Source organism: Onychomys torridus, chromosome 1 (assembly GCF_903995425.1).
Source record: "Onychomys torridus chromosome 1, mOncTor1.1, whole genome shotgun sequence".
NCBI classification, from domain to species: domain Eukaryota; kingdom Metazoa; phylum Chordata; class Mammalia; order Rodentia; family Cricetidae; genus Onychomys; species Onychomys torridus.
This window is the reverse complement of record NC_050443.1, coordinates 63,603,072-63,619,073: the sequence shown is the minus strand read 5'-3', so window position 1 is coordinate 63,619,073 and position 16,002 is coordinate 63,603,072. Positions and strand designations below refer to the sequence as shown.

General features: G+C 47.6%; 1 protein-coding gene across 1 annotated transcript in view; it reads right to left on the bottom strand.

Moving 5' to 3' along the window:
• Positions 1-1,107: 1,107 nt before the first annotated feature.
• Tmc3 (transmembrane channel like 3) overlaps positions 1,108-16,002 on the bottom strand; it is a 36,831-nt gene continuing 21,936 nt past the window's right edge. Inside the window, 13 exon segments of the mRNA XM_036168497.1 lie at positions 1,108-1,954; positions 3,744-3,999; positions 5,079-5,112; positions 5,115-5,161; positions 5,561-5,603; positions 6,954-7,032; positions 7,727-7,852; positions 8,758-8,868; positions 11,013-11,141; positions 12,647-12,714; positions 13,441-13,569; positions 14,116-14,364; positions 15,504-15,582. Of these exon segments, the coding sequence (XP_036024390.1) occupies positions 1,108-1,954; positions 3,744-3,999; positions 5,079-5,112; positions 5,115-5,161; positions 5,561-5,603; positions 6,954-7,032; positions 7,727-7,852; positions 8,758-8,868; positions 11,013-11,141; positions 12,647-12,714; positions 13,441-13,569; positions 14,116-14,364; positions 15,504-15,582 (2,197 nt within the window).

Below are 16,002 nucleotides of genomic sequence, written 5' to 3'. Positions count from 1 at the left end.
AATTTGGGAAGAGTCCCCACTGTTATTCCAATCAAGACAGTGCGGGAAAACACACGTGGTATCTATGGTCTGTCTGTTACTGGGACTGTCGAACCATGGTGCCATTTTTGTCCCAAAGGCATTCAGAGTATAGTAGAGGAGACAGAAATGTTAGAAGTCAGAGCTTCTAAAAAGCTGGTTACCATGGGGTAGAGCACACAGAGCTGCCATGCCCTGCACAAGGCCAGCCAGAGGATCCAGGAAACAACTTCTTGAGAGCAGACACAGTGGGAAGTAGGCAATGTCTGCTCTGCTCTTTTCCATTGGGCCTGTTGGGTGGAGGCTAGAAGCCTGGCATTTCTGTGGCTGTGAATTCTTCACCTCCTATCAGGAGGACTATTGACTGTGGGAGAGAACAAGGTCAGCAAACACAGTAACAGCCGAGAGCTGAGAAGACAGGTGTTCTTGGGGATGTTTGAGCAGTGGTTCCAGCTGAGCGTGGTACTGAGTCTCAATCCTCATCCTTCTCAGTGAAGTGAACCAAGAAACCCCAGGTGTAAATTTGGGGTCATGTCTAATCTGTGTCCTGATTAATACAGAGTTAAATAAGATTGCAGTGTACTACACTGGCCACTGCCAAACTGATATATTAGTCCTTATAAACTAAATACTGTGAACACATCAAGAGTAGCCACCTGAGTTTAGGTGCTCACTACAGAGTGTTGAAATACCACAGTGCAAAGCACTCACTCATATCATTGAAGATAAACAGAGTGTCAAGGTTGGTTTTTGCAGTCCTGGTGAGATGTCTAGCTTGCAGGTGAGCATGGCCAGCCACCCTGAATGGAATCAAAGGCCTGATGTTTTCTTGAAAGGACAGCCTGATGTGGTGATGTGTGTGCCAGGCATAAGGAAACACCAGGAATAGCCACTCACACACCATTGCTGTGAATGGGAAGGGACAGCCCCAGGGTCTCAGAACCTCAGACGGCAGTGGCACATAAGCCTGAAAAAGCTCCACAGATCTCTAACATCCCCAGAGCAGGTTTCTCTTCCAGAAAGGGTGGCACTGTGTGCTCCCAATTCTTCCCAAGAGATCCAGTCTTTAGGGGGGGAATTGAGAGAAGCTTAGACATTTGAACAAATTAGGTCATTTAGATCTGTGGGCAGTGCCTGCCTGGACTTTGTCTTCCTCCTGCCCAGCTGGCTGGCGGACCTTGGGAATCTGCCCTGGCTGGACATGACCTGAAGGTGTTGGTCATTGTTGCTGTTCTGCTGGTCACTGCTGGATGCTGCCGACACAGAATCAGATTCTGTGAAGGATGGCTCGAACTTGGTTTTGATCCTGGGTTTCAGAGGATGCTGTGGGTACTGGACATTCCTGGATCGTGGCTTTTTGTGAACAAATGTGGGCCTCTCAAGCTGGCCCTCAAAACTATTAACCCCAGATCTGTAGTACATCCTTCGCTGGTACTCAGGGTCTCTGGTGTCACCACTTTCTGATCTGTCACCAGTGTGAACACGAGAAGCCTGAGGCAGATCTGTCAGGGAGCTAGTGGGGATGGACCATCGGACCAAATCTGTCCTCAGCATCTCCTCCTCCTCCTCACTCAGCTGTGGTGAGCAAGGCTGGTGGGGGGCCCAGGACACATACTGCTGCACATTCCTGGGGTACAGCTCTACAATGTCACCTAAAGCATCTATCTTGAAATGTCTTTCTGGCCAGAAAGTCGGGTGGGTCTTTTTGTGACAGTCACGTTCATTTACAACGTAGTATCTGGGAGCACGGAGTCTGTGGCCAGGTGTCATCAAGGCAGAGACCCTGGGTCCACAGAAATGAGGTCTGATTGGCTGAAAGTCTTTTCGGGAAAGAGGTTCCGAGCGAACAGCCTTGAGGGGTTGTGTCTGGGTCACGGACGCGTAGGATCTGTTCTTGTGGAGGTTGCCTGTGCTGGCACATGGCCCATGTGGATACCTGTAAGGCAGAAATGGTTAAGCAGTTATGGCCTCTGTCTCCTGCCACACCTCCAGGAATTCCAGAGCGTCTGTTGGTGATCTGTGGGTGCACTCAGGGAGTGGGACCACAGTGGAAAGCTTAGAGGTCTGATACAACAAGGGTTGCCACTGTCCATGAGGGTGCATGGCAAGGTGTGCCGCATTAATATATCCCATCAGAGAGCACTAGTTCTGTTAGGGGCATTTCATGGGACCAGTGTTTGTGGAATGCATGTTAGGAATACTGACTGCCCTAGTGGCTAAACTGCCATCCAGCTTCTCAGACACTTCCTCAGGTGTCCACTGGGGGGAGCTATACCTGCCCCCAAAACTGGTGACTGTGGTTTAACACACCTCCCCGTTTTCCCCCTCCCCATCCCCCTTGATCTTCCAAGAAGGACTTAGGTCCCCCACCTACTACTTGTCAAGTTCTGTGATAACTTGAAAAAAGGAAAGAGAAAAATTATATTTATCTCTATGGTATCCACTGTGCTACAAATGAATATAATTCTGGCTATGATTTGGGGCTGACATAGTGCTGTCCCCTCACTCTTCTGGGTGCTGTACAAACACTTAAGGAAGCTGGGTTCTCCTGCTCTCTTGAAGAGGATTCTGAAGCAGTTGGCCCATACAGTAATGCATTGAAGAGCTTGCCAATAACTTGATCAGTCTCACGCGAAGCAGAGACTGTTTACTGTTAATACAGCCATTCTGGGACTGAAGACATGATGAGTGAGGCTCCACAGAAAGATGGGGAAGCTATGGGACATGGGGAGAGAGAAAAGCGCACATGACCCCAGGGTGTGATGGGAGCCTCTCATCAGCGGAGAAGCAGGAATCCAGCACCCTCACCACTGGCTATGAGGGTTGGGACACACGGTTCATATTCCCCTCATACATAGATCTTTTATGTGTAGTTAGGAACCAGGATTAAGGCCTGAATGTATATGACTTTGGGTAGTCATTCCTTTCCCCAGACAAGGCCCGAGAACCTCAAACAAACCTGCTCACTTTGTTTCCAGTGAGGATACCCTGACTTCCTGTGTCCCTGAGAGCTACACGTTTTAGCCTTATAAACTGCAATCCTGCCAGATTCTCCTTAGGAATCTCATTTACATTTCATCATAACCCTCTGCATGTAACAACTTCAACCCCTATTGCAACAAACAAAAACAAAGCAAAAACTAGGAGGAGCCCACACCCATGCTCTCCAGAGCACCTTAGTTTTCCTTCAGAGTGTACCTCTCTTTCACTTAACCCTCTTGTTTAAGCCTGAGTTAAAATGCCTTTATTAACGTCAACTCTAACTCATCAACTGGCTAGTCCTGAAATGCTTCCCTGGGTGGAGGGCATGGGTCCTAGTTTGGCCTGAATCAGGTCCTTAAAACACTTGGGGAACTCTTCAGGCTACTGAGGGTGATGGTGTGGAGCTGTGCCTTCTGCTTCTGCACCCCCAAATCCTGACTTGAGACACGACTGTTAAAAAGACAGCTTATTTCCTTAGGCTACAGAAAATATGTATACTAGGCTTCGAGAAAGGTTTCTTACAGATGATATGATAATGTAAGGTTTGAAAAGTCTCGAACTCCCCGCCCACACACACCCCACACCATTTCCCACATCCTCAGCACCCCAGCAGTTCCTGCCCCCTGACTCCTTCTGTCAGACCTGGAATTCAATGGCGCCAGCCTCCTGCTAGCTCTTCTGATCTGCTACTAGTATCACACTCAAGAAGCCTCTTTTCTTTCTGTGTCAGAGTTCACCCTCACCTACTGGCATCCTGCTCTGGCCTTGATCTAGATCCACCTGGAAGAGGAGAGCAGAGGCCCCTGGACCCTTGCCCAGGACTCTGGGGCAGGGACCTTGTGACCGTCTCCATCCTGAGGCTCTTGCTGCTCAGCGAGTCAAAGTTGACCGTGTTGCTGTTGTTTTGGGGTGTTGCCATGTATGCTGAGGACAGCTGGCTGATGAGGTCACCATCCTTTAGAAGCTTCTTGGTGCTTTCTTCGTGGGTCTGGATTCGAGCTGCAGGCAGAGGGAAGAACAGGTGACAGGTCCAGGTTTGCTATGCTTTGAACCTTAAATCCCCCACAAAGGCCTCATGCTAAGATCTAGTCCCTAAGGGGGCACTCTTGGGGAGAGGTGCAGTCTTTAAGTGGTGGTAAGAACTCTGGCCTTAGGGGTCATGTGCTCTAAGGGGATTGTGAGAACCCATTCTGTTTCGGACTGTGAGGTAAACAGGTTTGCTTGGCACACACTCACCAGGTGGTATGTTCCCTCCCTAAGCAATGAGGCCAATGGAGCACAGATTGGAGCCTGGAACTGTGAGCCGAAAGAGACTTCTCTCTCTTAATAAGAAAGTGATGTCAGGTGTTTTCTATCCTGATGGAAAGCAGGCTGACACAAAGCTGATTTAGCTGCAGCACTTGTATAACAACTGGGTCTACAGTTATCATCTGTGCCCACAAACAGTGAATCTGAGGCAACACACATCCAGCTGTTTGAAACATGGTGTTCAGGGAGCTTAAGCAAGAAATAGAGGAACCCAGGGCACCCTGAGCCTACCGGGTACAATTTCACAACTCCTAAGGCAAGGCAGGCCATTCAAGAAAGTATCTGTGGATCCTGGCTTCGGGGGGCCCTGCCTAGATTAAACAATATTCTTAACTGGCAAGTCCTCTCTCACAGTTACAGTGGGCTTTATAGCACAAGCCACAGTCACCTTGTGTGTGTGAAATTGCCACCTGGTGACTTCTCTGCATGGAGTGTGACCTTTAAGAGCTCTTTTCCAGATATCTCCCCTTAACAGGGACTGGCTTATGGCAACATTTGAGCCCCATTCTCTTTCATGCTCTGGCAGGTTTAAGTGTGGACTGTGCCAGCTCAGTGGTACCAAATGAGCATCCTGGCTCTCAGTGCACCCTCCTAGTTGCCTTAAGGGGCAGTCACTGCCTCTGTTTGGATCTGTACCCCAATCCCCTCACAAAGTTAGCCTTCTGGCCACACTAGATCTTGTTCCCCACACTCTCCTTCCTTCTGAGCCATAGCTTTCTCTTCCTCAGGATGGGTCTGAGTTTGGAGAATTGGAGGAAAGAAGGTATGGCCTTGGAGAGTCTGTGGCTTTGGGTCTTTATTCTGGGATCTGCTTCAGTGGCTGGGCCTGCCTGGGTGGCATCACTAAGTGAAGCTAGGACAGAGAACACAGAATGTAGGAACGTGGGTGCCTGGGGCAGAGGCCTGGGATGTGGGCTCCCGTGGGAAGAAATGGGTGCCTGAGAGGACACACATCAAGGGGTCAGACCAAAAGGTTCTTGAGTATTTTCCACTTTACCACACTGAGTTTCCTCTCCTGTTTCAAAGCCCCTTTCTGATTACAGAGGTTTGGGGGCTTAGTTACAGGCTTGGGCATGATTAAATCAAGGGCCAAGAGCAGTAGATGGCCTGGTTTTACTTTAGTGTGCCCAGTGACTTTGTGGAGAAAACCCAGCACTAGTTATAAGGGATCTTCACTAGTGGGGGCCTTCTGCCCTTTCTCAAAATGCCCATCAACTTAGACAGTAGACATTGTGTTTTAAGATTCACTTACCCTCTACCATTTGGGCAACCTTTTTCTTATCTTCAGCTCTTGCCTGAAATGTGAATGACAGTCAGTTTGCTTCAGCTTTGAGAGGAGGCAGTTAACATTTTAATTGGGGGAGAGAGAAGACTTATGTGCTATTATTCAGACCTTAGGTATGATCGCACTGATGAGAACAGAATGGTCATAGAAACCGGACCTGTTATTTGAGTGAATAAATGCAAGCATGGAAGAGCCAAGGTTTTACACAAGATGGGTTTCCTGTAAGGATGACTAATTCATGGGTGTGTGAGATTCTGCCAAGGCAGGCAGAGCATCCTGTATCTGAAGGACTTGGGACCTGTGGTTTTCATATTCTGGTTATTTAAGGGATGAGATCCAAGTCTCAAATGAGATTCCTTTCACTTCACCTGTACTGAGTACATGGGGCCTGGAGGTGATCTGATAGAACATTATTTCTGATAATTTTGTGCCCAAAATATTTTCATGGTGTGGAATTTTCCACTCACGGCCTCATGTTGATGACCAGAGACTTCCAGGTCTCGAAGCAGTTCAGATCTTTAGATTAGGGAGGCTCAACCTGAAATGGCTTGAGTCACAAAGAAAACACAGATCAGCCACTAGGGAAATATCCATGGGCAAAATGCCCTGCAACTGGAAATGGATTTCTAACTTGATATTTCACAAAGCTAGTCTGTTACCCCTTTACATAAATTTGAATTTATGGGAGCAGTTCTTTTTTTCTTTCCTTAGTGAAAAGGGTATAGGGGGACAAAGAAGGTGACCAGGATGCCACGCTTAAGAAAGTATGACTCTCAGTGTTATGAAAGGCAGAGTAGACTGGACCCAGAAAAAGCCTTCTTGAATTTGGTACCCTGGGTGCTTCCCTGCATCACCACCCCCCGACCCTGAGGGAGGGGATGCAGAGGAGCAATCATGGAAGGGTAGGGAGTGCCTGCCTCAATCTGGTTACTTTAGGAGACGATATGTACCCCAGGTGCGAAGGAGTCTGTGCCAGTCAAAATCTAAAGGATAAGAAAGAGGAGAGAAGAGTGTTTGGGGGTACAAACAGCCCTAGGGGTCCAAGGGTCAAAGATGACCCAGGTTAGATTAAGAGTAGCTCTTCAATGAGGTGCTTGGCACACTGGGAGCCTGGTGTGGCCATGCAAAGAATGTTCAAGCAAGCCAGCTTGTTCCCAGCAAATGGAAGCAACCACTGGCTATTCTTAGAGATAAATTGAGGGGACTTTGAGGGTATCCATCCACTTTGTACCATAATACGTGGCCAAGTGTCACTATAACCCGAGGGTTTGAGCTTCTTTGCACTCTCGTGCTGGGAAGGGTGCAGGCGTATGGCCAGGGTTGACGTCACGGATGAGAGCTGAGCTCACATGATACTTGCGTTTTGGATCTGCATCCTGAGTTGCTGGCTGCTGAGCTTTAGTGATCTTGCGATGCTCTGAAGGTAGTAGATGAGCATGCTGGGATGGAAGGACATGGAATAATGAGTGGGCTTCAACCTGCTCTTTAGCTTTCAGGTCCCGCTCAGGTGGCAGTGGAAGTGAGGGTTCCCAGGTCAGATGTGGGCTGCCCACCGACCCCTGAACCCCAAACAAAAATGTACTTGGCTTCTCACAGCCTGTGGCCACTGGGAAAGTGCAACACCCCCACCTCCTTCTTTTTCTTGTGCTGAAAGCACTAATAAACATAACCTACTCAGCTGAATTGTGACATTTCAAAATTATCGACATTTCTGCAGAATATTGTACTGGTAATAATAGTATCCAGCCCCATTATAGTGGCCACAGAAATCCACCAGAGGCTGTGGTGGAATCAGTAGCTATGCAGCTGTACCTCTGTGGCACAGTGACTGTGCTACTTGGAAATGTGGCACAGAGTCCATGCTTAGATCATTTCCTGTAAGTGCTTTCTGAATGGACTTACTGGACTGCAGTGTGATCCTGTGGACACACACACACACACACACACACACACACACACACACACACACAGCTGTCCTTGAAGGGTAAGGGGTGTGACATCCTCTGGAGGCTGGGAGGAGTGGTGCCCCCTGGAGGCTGGGAGGTATGACACCCTCTGGTGGCTAGGAGCTGTAGCATCCCCTGGAGGTAGGTTGGAGTGGCACCCCTGCAGGCTGGGAGGTGTAGCACTCACAACAGAAGCAGTACGGCTGGAAGTATCACCACAGGGCTGCTGATGTGTCCAACCACAACGTGAAACCATGCAGGAAAGTCATTCTCTATTGTCTCTGACACAATGTCATAGATCTTCTCTTGTCCACTGAGAGAAAGAAAAAGATAACTCCAGATTGGACTGCTTTTGGCTACGGAATGATTCAAGACCTATCAAAAATGTTTGGGTGTCTGGAGGCAGATCTCCAAAACCAGCTACAGAAGCTAGAGACAAATCTCCAAATGGCAAAGATGGCTAATGTTCCCAGAAGTTCTGTGAAGGAGTCATCTAGTTACCCAGAAGGACTGGAAGTGGGGCTGACGATCACTCTTCAAGTGCACTGGCTTTTTAACAAGTAAATGAAAATACCTCCTGGGTTTGTGTGTCCAAATGAACTTAGGCATCAGTGGAGACTAGTTGAGATTTCTGTACGGTTACAGTGAGATACTGTAGACTGAAAATTGACATGGACTGTCTTCAAGTTAAGCTTCTGGCTTCAACCATGTAGATTTCTATATAGCCAGCTGTTCCCTCTTCCTTCCTTCCTTCCTTCCTTCCTTCCTTCCTTCCTTCCTTCCTTCCTTCCTTCTTTCCTTCCTTCTTTACTTTTCTTTTATGCCTGAGATTATAGTATAATTACATCATTCCCTCCTTTTCTTTTTTCCCTTCAAACCCTACCATAGATCTCTTCCTTGCCCTCTTGAAAACACATGGTCTCTTTTTGCATTGTCATCATATGCATATATACATATACATATATTCCTAAATACCTAAGTACAACCTGCCTAGTCTGTATATTACTTGTATGTACGTTTGCAGTTTTGAGACAGAGTCTTATTGGTATCTCAGGCTGGCCTTAAACTATTGACAATCCTCCTGCCTCAGCCTCCCAAGTACTATTATTAGAGGTGTGACGAGCCATACCAGGCTTCTTTTTTTCCTCTTACTTAAAGATAGTATGTTATTTTCATTTATCTATTTACTTGTTTACTTTTTGTTTCTGTGTGTATTACCTGAAGGGGCCACAGTTCAGAGAAGGCTTGTAGTGGACAATAGCAAAGATGGTTGGCAGCATGCAGAGAAATAGCATGAACAGGAGCATTGCCAGGTAGAAGTTGTTGGATCTGCAGAAAGACCAAATATCATGCAACAGCAGCATTCATTCCAGAGTCTGCATGAGTGCATCCTACCAACCCACCCAGCAGCAGCCAGCAGCTCTGTCAATGGAACAGGGGCCTGGATGGTTCAGTGGGTGAAGTGCTTGCTGCAGATGCGTGAGGACCTGAGTTTGATCCCCAGCACCTGTGTAAAAAGGCTGGGGGCTTGAAATCCCAGCACTGGGGAGGCAGAGACAGGGGAGTCCCTGGGGCTTACTGTCCAGTCAGGCTGGCCAGACTGGCAAAACATAAGGTGGAGAGTAATTGAGAAAGATGCCTGATATCAAACTCTGGTCTCCACATCTATGCACACACATGCACTTGCATACATACATGTCCTTGAGTGTGGGGGTATGTGTGCACACAAATACACACACACACACACACACACACACACACACACACACACACACCCCTAAGGGGCTTGCACAGCTTAGAAACCTCAAACTCAGCTTTCAGAAAAAAGCTTCCAGCCCAGCAAATTCTCTTTACAAACCCTGCCTGGGCACTAAGCTGTAAAGCAAGAAGACAGTGGCTCCACCCATGTGCGGGGCTTCTTCCCAGCTAGCTCTACATATGGCAATCTTAGAACTGCTGCCCTCCACCTGGGGCCTTACCTAATTGTGGTGGAATATTAACCGGGCCATCGCACCTGGCATTTACCCTGGACTGGTGGCCTCTTAGGCCTTGGAACTATCTCTTGTAAATATCAGTGATTGTTATCTGAGATTTGTAGGGTTGCTTTGTCTTGGGAATTTCAGAACCTTAGCATAATCTCAGTCATAAGACCTTCCTGGCACACCTGGAACTCTTATGACTGTGTTTGATTAAGTAATGGTTCCTTGAGACAACTCCTAGTTCAGATAAGAGATTTCGGTATTTGGGAATTGACTTGCTAAATGGCCTTTTGTGCATCAATAAAAAGAGCTTCGGCAGAGCTCCTGGTCAGCCAGTCCATGGCGATTGATTCCTCCCTTGCTTTTGCTAAGCCTGAATTCATCCTGCAGTGTCTCTCTCTCTCTCTCTCTCTCTCTCTCTCTCTCTCTCTCTCTCTTTCTTTCTCTTTGACTGACCAGTGTAACTTAGAGCACTGACATGTAGTGCCTTCCCTCCTGCTACCAGCCTGGAGCGTGCTTCTTAGGTCTCAGGAGGAAGGCTCTGTTGGTTGTAACCTTCAGCCATCCGATTTGGATCACATCTACTGTCAGTTTCTTTCTCTGCTCCTTACTGCTCAGAGTGAATAGTACCAGGCTGGTATCAGGGCCTTCAGTGGCCCCAGTGGTAGCTCAGACCAATTTGGTATGAGGCCCTGTATATAGTTTATCAGTCTAGTGATGTTCAACTACCCTGAAGTCTCATCATGAGATTCAAAATGTGTTATGAATTCACCCATGTGGCTAAAATGAAATGCAGGAAAGAATTAGCATTGTCAGGATTATAGAACAATTCAAACTTCTAACCAACAATGAAAACTCAGGTGTACCTGCCCTAAAACTCAGGATAACACTTTGGGGTGTACTCTTGACGAAAGCAGAATGTTCAGGGGTGTTGGGCGCTACAGTCAGCAGCTAGAAGCAGCCACAGAACAGAGAAAGAAACCAGAAGGCCAGTTCTGTGTGTTTTCTCAGTGACAGGAAGCAGAGAAACACAATGTTGAGTGAAGAAAAACAAACAAAAAAACAACCCTGAATGCAAAGGAGCACATTCTGTGCATTGTCACATTTTATATAAACAACAAAACCAGGCAAGCCCCATAGAAGTCAGGGGTGGCAGGAAGCAGAAGTGATGTGTTCTGGGGACCACTCATGTTCTGTTTTTATGTGGATGCTGGTTGGTTGTATCTTTGTGTTCCATCTGTGAAAGTTCAAGCCTGATATTTCTAACTTGTGCACTTTTTCCAAATGGTTCTTAGGCATCAGTAAAAACTTTAAGAAAACATATGCCAAGAGCTTCAAGGGGGTGATGACTGATTTCAGGAGGAAGGCGTAGGCAGTGACTTCCTGGAGGGAGCTGAGGAGGGAAACAGGGTTTTGAGAGGCACTGTGCTAGCAGGCCCCTGGTCGGAAGAGGATATATGGTCTCAGCCCAGGGCTGACATTACTGCTACCAACCTAGAGGCTCGAAACACTTGCTGGTGGGGTACATTGCAGGTCAGCACAGCCCAGCTCCTCAGGTACATCAGCCCAATGAGCTTGAGAACATTGAAGGCTGGTAGACATGGGGAGAAGAAGGCCCCCATCCTGAAATGGCAGAAGGTCAAGTCAGTCTGTGTGTGTCCACACTCAGGGCTGCATACCAGAGGCTGCATGGCAGAGCAAGGGTCTGAGTCTTGACATTTACACTCTACATGTCAGGAACTGAAGAAAACTCTGAGACACAGTCCCCACATTCCATAGGTATGTGAGTCCCTAGAGATGGGCAATGGTGACGTGTTTGTCTCTTGTCTCCTAGTTTAGCAAAGGGAAAGGCCTCCTCTGGGGAGAAGCAGACACTGGAGAGCTAAGCCCTGGGTTAAACTCTAGACTTTGCAGTTCTGGGGCAAGGACTAAGTTAATAAGTTACTGAGTTTCAGACTGGATCAGCACGGGTCAAGCACCCCACCCCCCCCCCCACCTTTCATTGGCTGTTGCTCTCAGCACCCTTGCGTATGTTAGCTTATTTATTCTTCCGGAATTGTGAAAACAAGGAGAGACGACTGAAGTTAACAGACCAGGAAGGCAAATCTGGGAAAATTAATCAATTTGATCAAAGACATGTTGCCAATTATGTGGCCCTATGTCTAGATGTGGACACTTTTAAGAGCAAAATCAGTGAGTTGGGAGTAACTACTCAACTATCCCAGACACACTGGGGCATCTAGCCAAGGTACAAATGTCAAGTAGACAATAAAACCCAGGACCTCTGCTTTAGTTCAAAGTCGATTTGTATTGGCTATGCAATTGAACCGATCCCTGTGGAGTACGGATTTAGTGGCCAGAAAATGAAGTGTTCAATAAATAAAAATGTTTTAAGGATAAATGTTTGCTTCCTTCTGGCAGGCATGTCTCCTTGTGCCTCTGTTTATATGGTGGGGTTCCCTATGTGCGCTGTGACTGACGGTGGTTCTGAATGTGTAGATATCCAAGCTTCCTCTTTTTCTTTGGCTGACAGTATCTGGACCTGCGGTGCCATTCGTGGTCTCACAGATAAGGCTGGAGGCCCCCCCACATAGACACACTATTGAGGAAGGAATGACAGATGACCCTTGCCAGTGCCCTGGTGCCCCTAGGAACGGGGTCTACTTGGCTGGAGGTACCCCAGCCAAACAGGCTTGTCAGGGATTTGGAGACCCCATAGGATGTGCCAGCTATCCTGAAAAACAGCCCTCCATCTGACCCCCAGTCTACATGGAAGAAATGATAAGAAATGCTCCAGTGTAACCACATAGTCCTTGATTCCTTCCTGTCAAGAGGTCCTTCTTCCTGGATCACCCCCTTCCCAACTGAGGGACTCTATCTCTTCTTATGCAGATGTTTTGGGGGCTTGGACCAGAAGTAGTTTAGAAAGGAACCACCCCCTCTGTCATTCTTTTCTGCAAAATCCTCATAAGGCCACTAATACAATCACCTACCCTGAGAAACAGTCCCTTGTCAATATCCTTTCCTGATGGTGACTGTGGCTGTGTATAGTCATGGGTCCATCTGGATTCATCAAATCCTTAGCCTAGATGACGTAAGCCAAGCTGGGAGATGACTTTGAGACCTACCAAATCATGCCTTGATTGTAGACTAGGTGCAGCACATTCTCAGCAATCTTGAATTCCCCATACTCAGGCTGTTAGAGAAAAGCATCTGCATTAAAAACTAAGTCATTAAGTCCTTTGCACACAGCAGTTCATTGTGGCCACTTGTACAGACTTATCTGCTCTTATAGATACTCAGAGTTCACTGCCTTGCTGGTCACCAGCAAATGGTGAAATAGAGAGCTGGGGCAAGAGCTAGCCTTGCATGCCCTCTGCTCTTCCCTCAGGAACTCCCTTTGAGGTATCTCTGCCCCATTTGGGCCATGCTCATATGTAGCTGTTTACTGGATGGAAGCATTCCCTCCTGAAGGAAGAGGGTCAGAAGACCTATGAAAGTCAAGACTTAGAGGCTCAGGAAATGTCCAAGGCTCAGGAGGCCTTCCCCTAGGCTATACAAGCAGTTAAGAAGGGCACAAAAGACTCTTGGGGGCAGCTGCCTGCAAGGTATGCAGCAAGCTTTGCTGTCATCGCCCGTGCTGGGGTGGGCATTTTGGTGAAGTAGCTGCCTGAATCACCCATGGGCCTATAAATAACCCTTCATCCACGTCCTTGTAAGTAACCCCAAGAAGCTCATAGGTTCACTAAGCTAGACTAGAATGGAATCTCTTCTGAGTCTGTTTCCCTCTATTTAAGATGAACAGAAGTAGACTTCTCAGAAAAAGTCATGTAACACATTCCTGACTAATTTCTAGACAAGCCAACAGCGAAAGGTGGCTTTAGTTCTAAACCCCACCCCAAGCACACAGTATTTCACTTACAAACTTGCTTTCAAGGTCCCAACACCAATAGTCACTTAGGTAGCGAACGAAAAGTCCTCGGAAGAAGTCTATGAGGAGGATGCTGGCCACCGTGAAGAGCATGTCAATGACAGACAGCTTTAGCATCTCCTGCAACACATTGGGTCCTGTTGGCACCACGCCCTGCCCCCCAAAGTCCTCTCCATCTCTGTCTTCTCCATAATACTCCCTGGTCACCCTGTCTCTGTCCCTTCCCTGGAGCCAGAGCCAGGGCCACCTAAAGTCTTCCCTTCACATCTTTATACAGCACAGTGACAGAGGGGATGGCTTCGACCACATCATGGCTGTTTAGAGATTATCTGTTATTTTGAGTTTGGGTCACAAGATCCAAGGCAAAGCCCATACTATACAAAACTTGGGAAGACCCTAAGGTCTGAGGTTCTGAAACACAAGTTTTTAACCATGTGTGCCTCAGTTTTCTCATCTGTGCCTAGGGGGCTGAGGCCAGCAGCTTGCAAGAACCTCTCTTAGTTACTACTCCACAGTAATTTTGCTGATTACTATGGTTAGTTTTGAGACCTAGAAATAAACGTCACTGGATTCCATGTTCCTTTTCTATGAAAAAGGAACAGTGATACCCCAGAGAGTTGCCACGTGAAGTGTTGAAGGGACTTCCCAAGGGACAGAGGGGCATACCTGGCCAACATATGTCTCCCAGCACTGCCCTTGCGGTCCCTGCATGTAGGACACTGTCTTGTTGGCCTTTGTGTGTGGCATAGTAGTAGTCAGAATGCTTGTCTCTTCCAAGACCCCTGTGCTGGTGTTTCCCTGGAGCTCCACTCCCGCCCCAGGTGTGGGCCATTGCCCTTCTTCTGGCACTGTTCTGGTGGCAGAGAAGGGGGAAGGATCTGTCCAATGGCTTGTGATGTTTTTGATAGCAGCTTCCTGTTGAGAGGGGAAGGGGAGAAGGAAGGAAGGAAGAAATAAAGGCTGTTTACGTGCTTGTAAGCAAGAATGCAGCTTGGACAAATGAAGGGAACCACGACTCAGGAGTAACCATTCACTCTCTCGCCATCTGCCTTTCTCCTTCTCTAGTCTCCTTTTCCCTCACCCCTTCTTCCTCTCTTCTTCTCTCTTTCCTTCCCTCTTACCATTGACTAGAGGTGACCACACTCACAAGACACCAGCAGAAATAGGCAGTTCACTGTTCCCTAGAAGACCAGAAATGGGTCTGTGGTTCTAGGTGACACAGTCCTTCCTCTCTTTTCAACCTCAAGAGAATTCTAGATCAAGTTCATAAGGATCCAGTAAGTGGCAGGGAAGGACCAAGGTCTATGTGACTTCAAATTCCAGCTCTCCACGGCCTCTTTGGCCCATATGCCCTGAAATTTATGATATACTTTTCATAAACGACCCTCAGAAAGCTCCTCCTCATCTCCCCGCCCTTCCCACTCAGGGTGTCCTGGAGGGCTGAGCAGGTTGAAATGAACATTAAGAGGCCTCTGAGGCTGGAACTGGAGCATACACTGAGCTATTTGGTATGGGAAGACTCTTCTCTTTCCACTTTCTGGAGGAGCCTATGGCCTGCTCATCTTCCTGGGGTTATTTAAAAGAGCTGTTGACAGTCTTCCCTGATGGAGGCATGAGAATAAGATTGCATGGCCCAGGGAGACATGGAGGCAACAGCCCGGGCTCTCATAACAGCACTGTTCCTTTTTTTAAATCTGGGAAATGGGGCTTAAATTTCTCTCTATACCTTAAAAGGACCACAGTGGCATGGTTTGAGATATGCCTGTGAGACCCAAATATAAGCAGTAAAGAGGACAAGGATGATGAAGATGCTGACGTGGGGGTGCTGTATGGGGAGCAATGACAAGAGGCTGTCAGGTTTGGACAGTGATGGGTGGAGGACTATTCAGTCTAGGCCTTGATGTTGGGTGTACATCCAGTCTAGGCAGTGGAGGCGGGTGACTGTCCAATCTGGACAGAAGCGGGAGGAAGGCTATCCAGTCTGTACAGTCTAGGCAGCTATGACAGGTACTGCCCAGTAGTGACGGCAGGTGCTGTCCCATCTGGACACTCACCTCAATGTTCATGCTGTTCACTTTGTCCAGAAGAGCAATGATCAAGCTGTAGAGATTTCCTAGGTACAGTACCAGGACCCTGAAAACCACATGACATCTTGAGAAACAAGATCACCACACACAGGACCAGCGATCTGGGGCCTCCTGAAAGTTCTAAGTCATCATGGACATGATAATAAGACAGTGGTTGTTCTTGGCTTTCTTTGAGTTACCTGGGTGTTACTGAAAAACCACAGATTATAGGGCAGGTGAGATGGCTCAGTGGGTACAGGTACTTGTGGTCATGCCTGACCTCTGACCTTGGTCTCCAGGAGCCACATGGTAGAAAGAGAAAACTGACTCTCACAAGTTTCCTCTGACCTCTACATACATCACATGAATCACACATATACACATGTGCATGTACATGTGCACAGGCATGCACACACACACACTCATACATACATGCAAATGATAATGTAAAAAACAAAAATCACAGACTATTCAAATCATCTAGCTT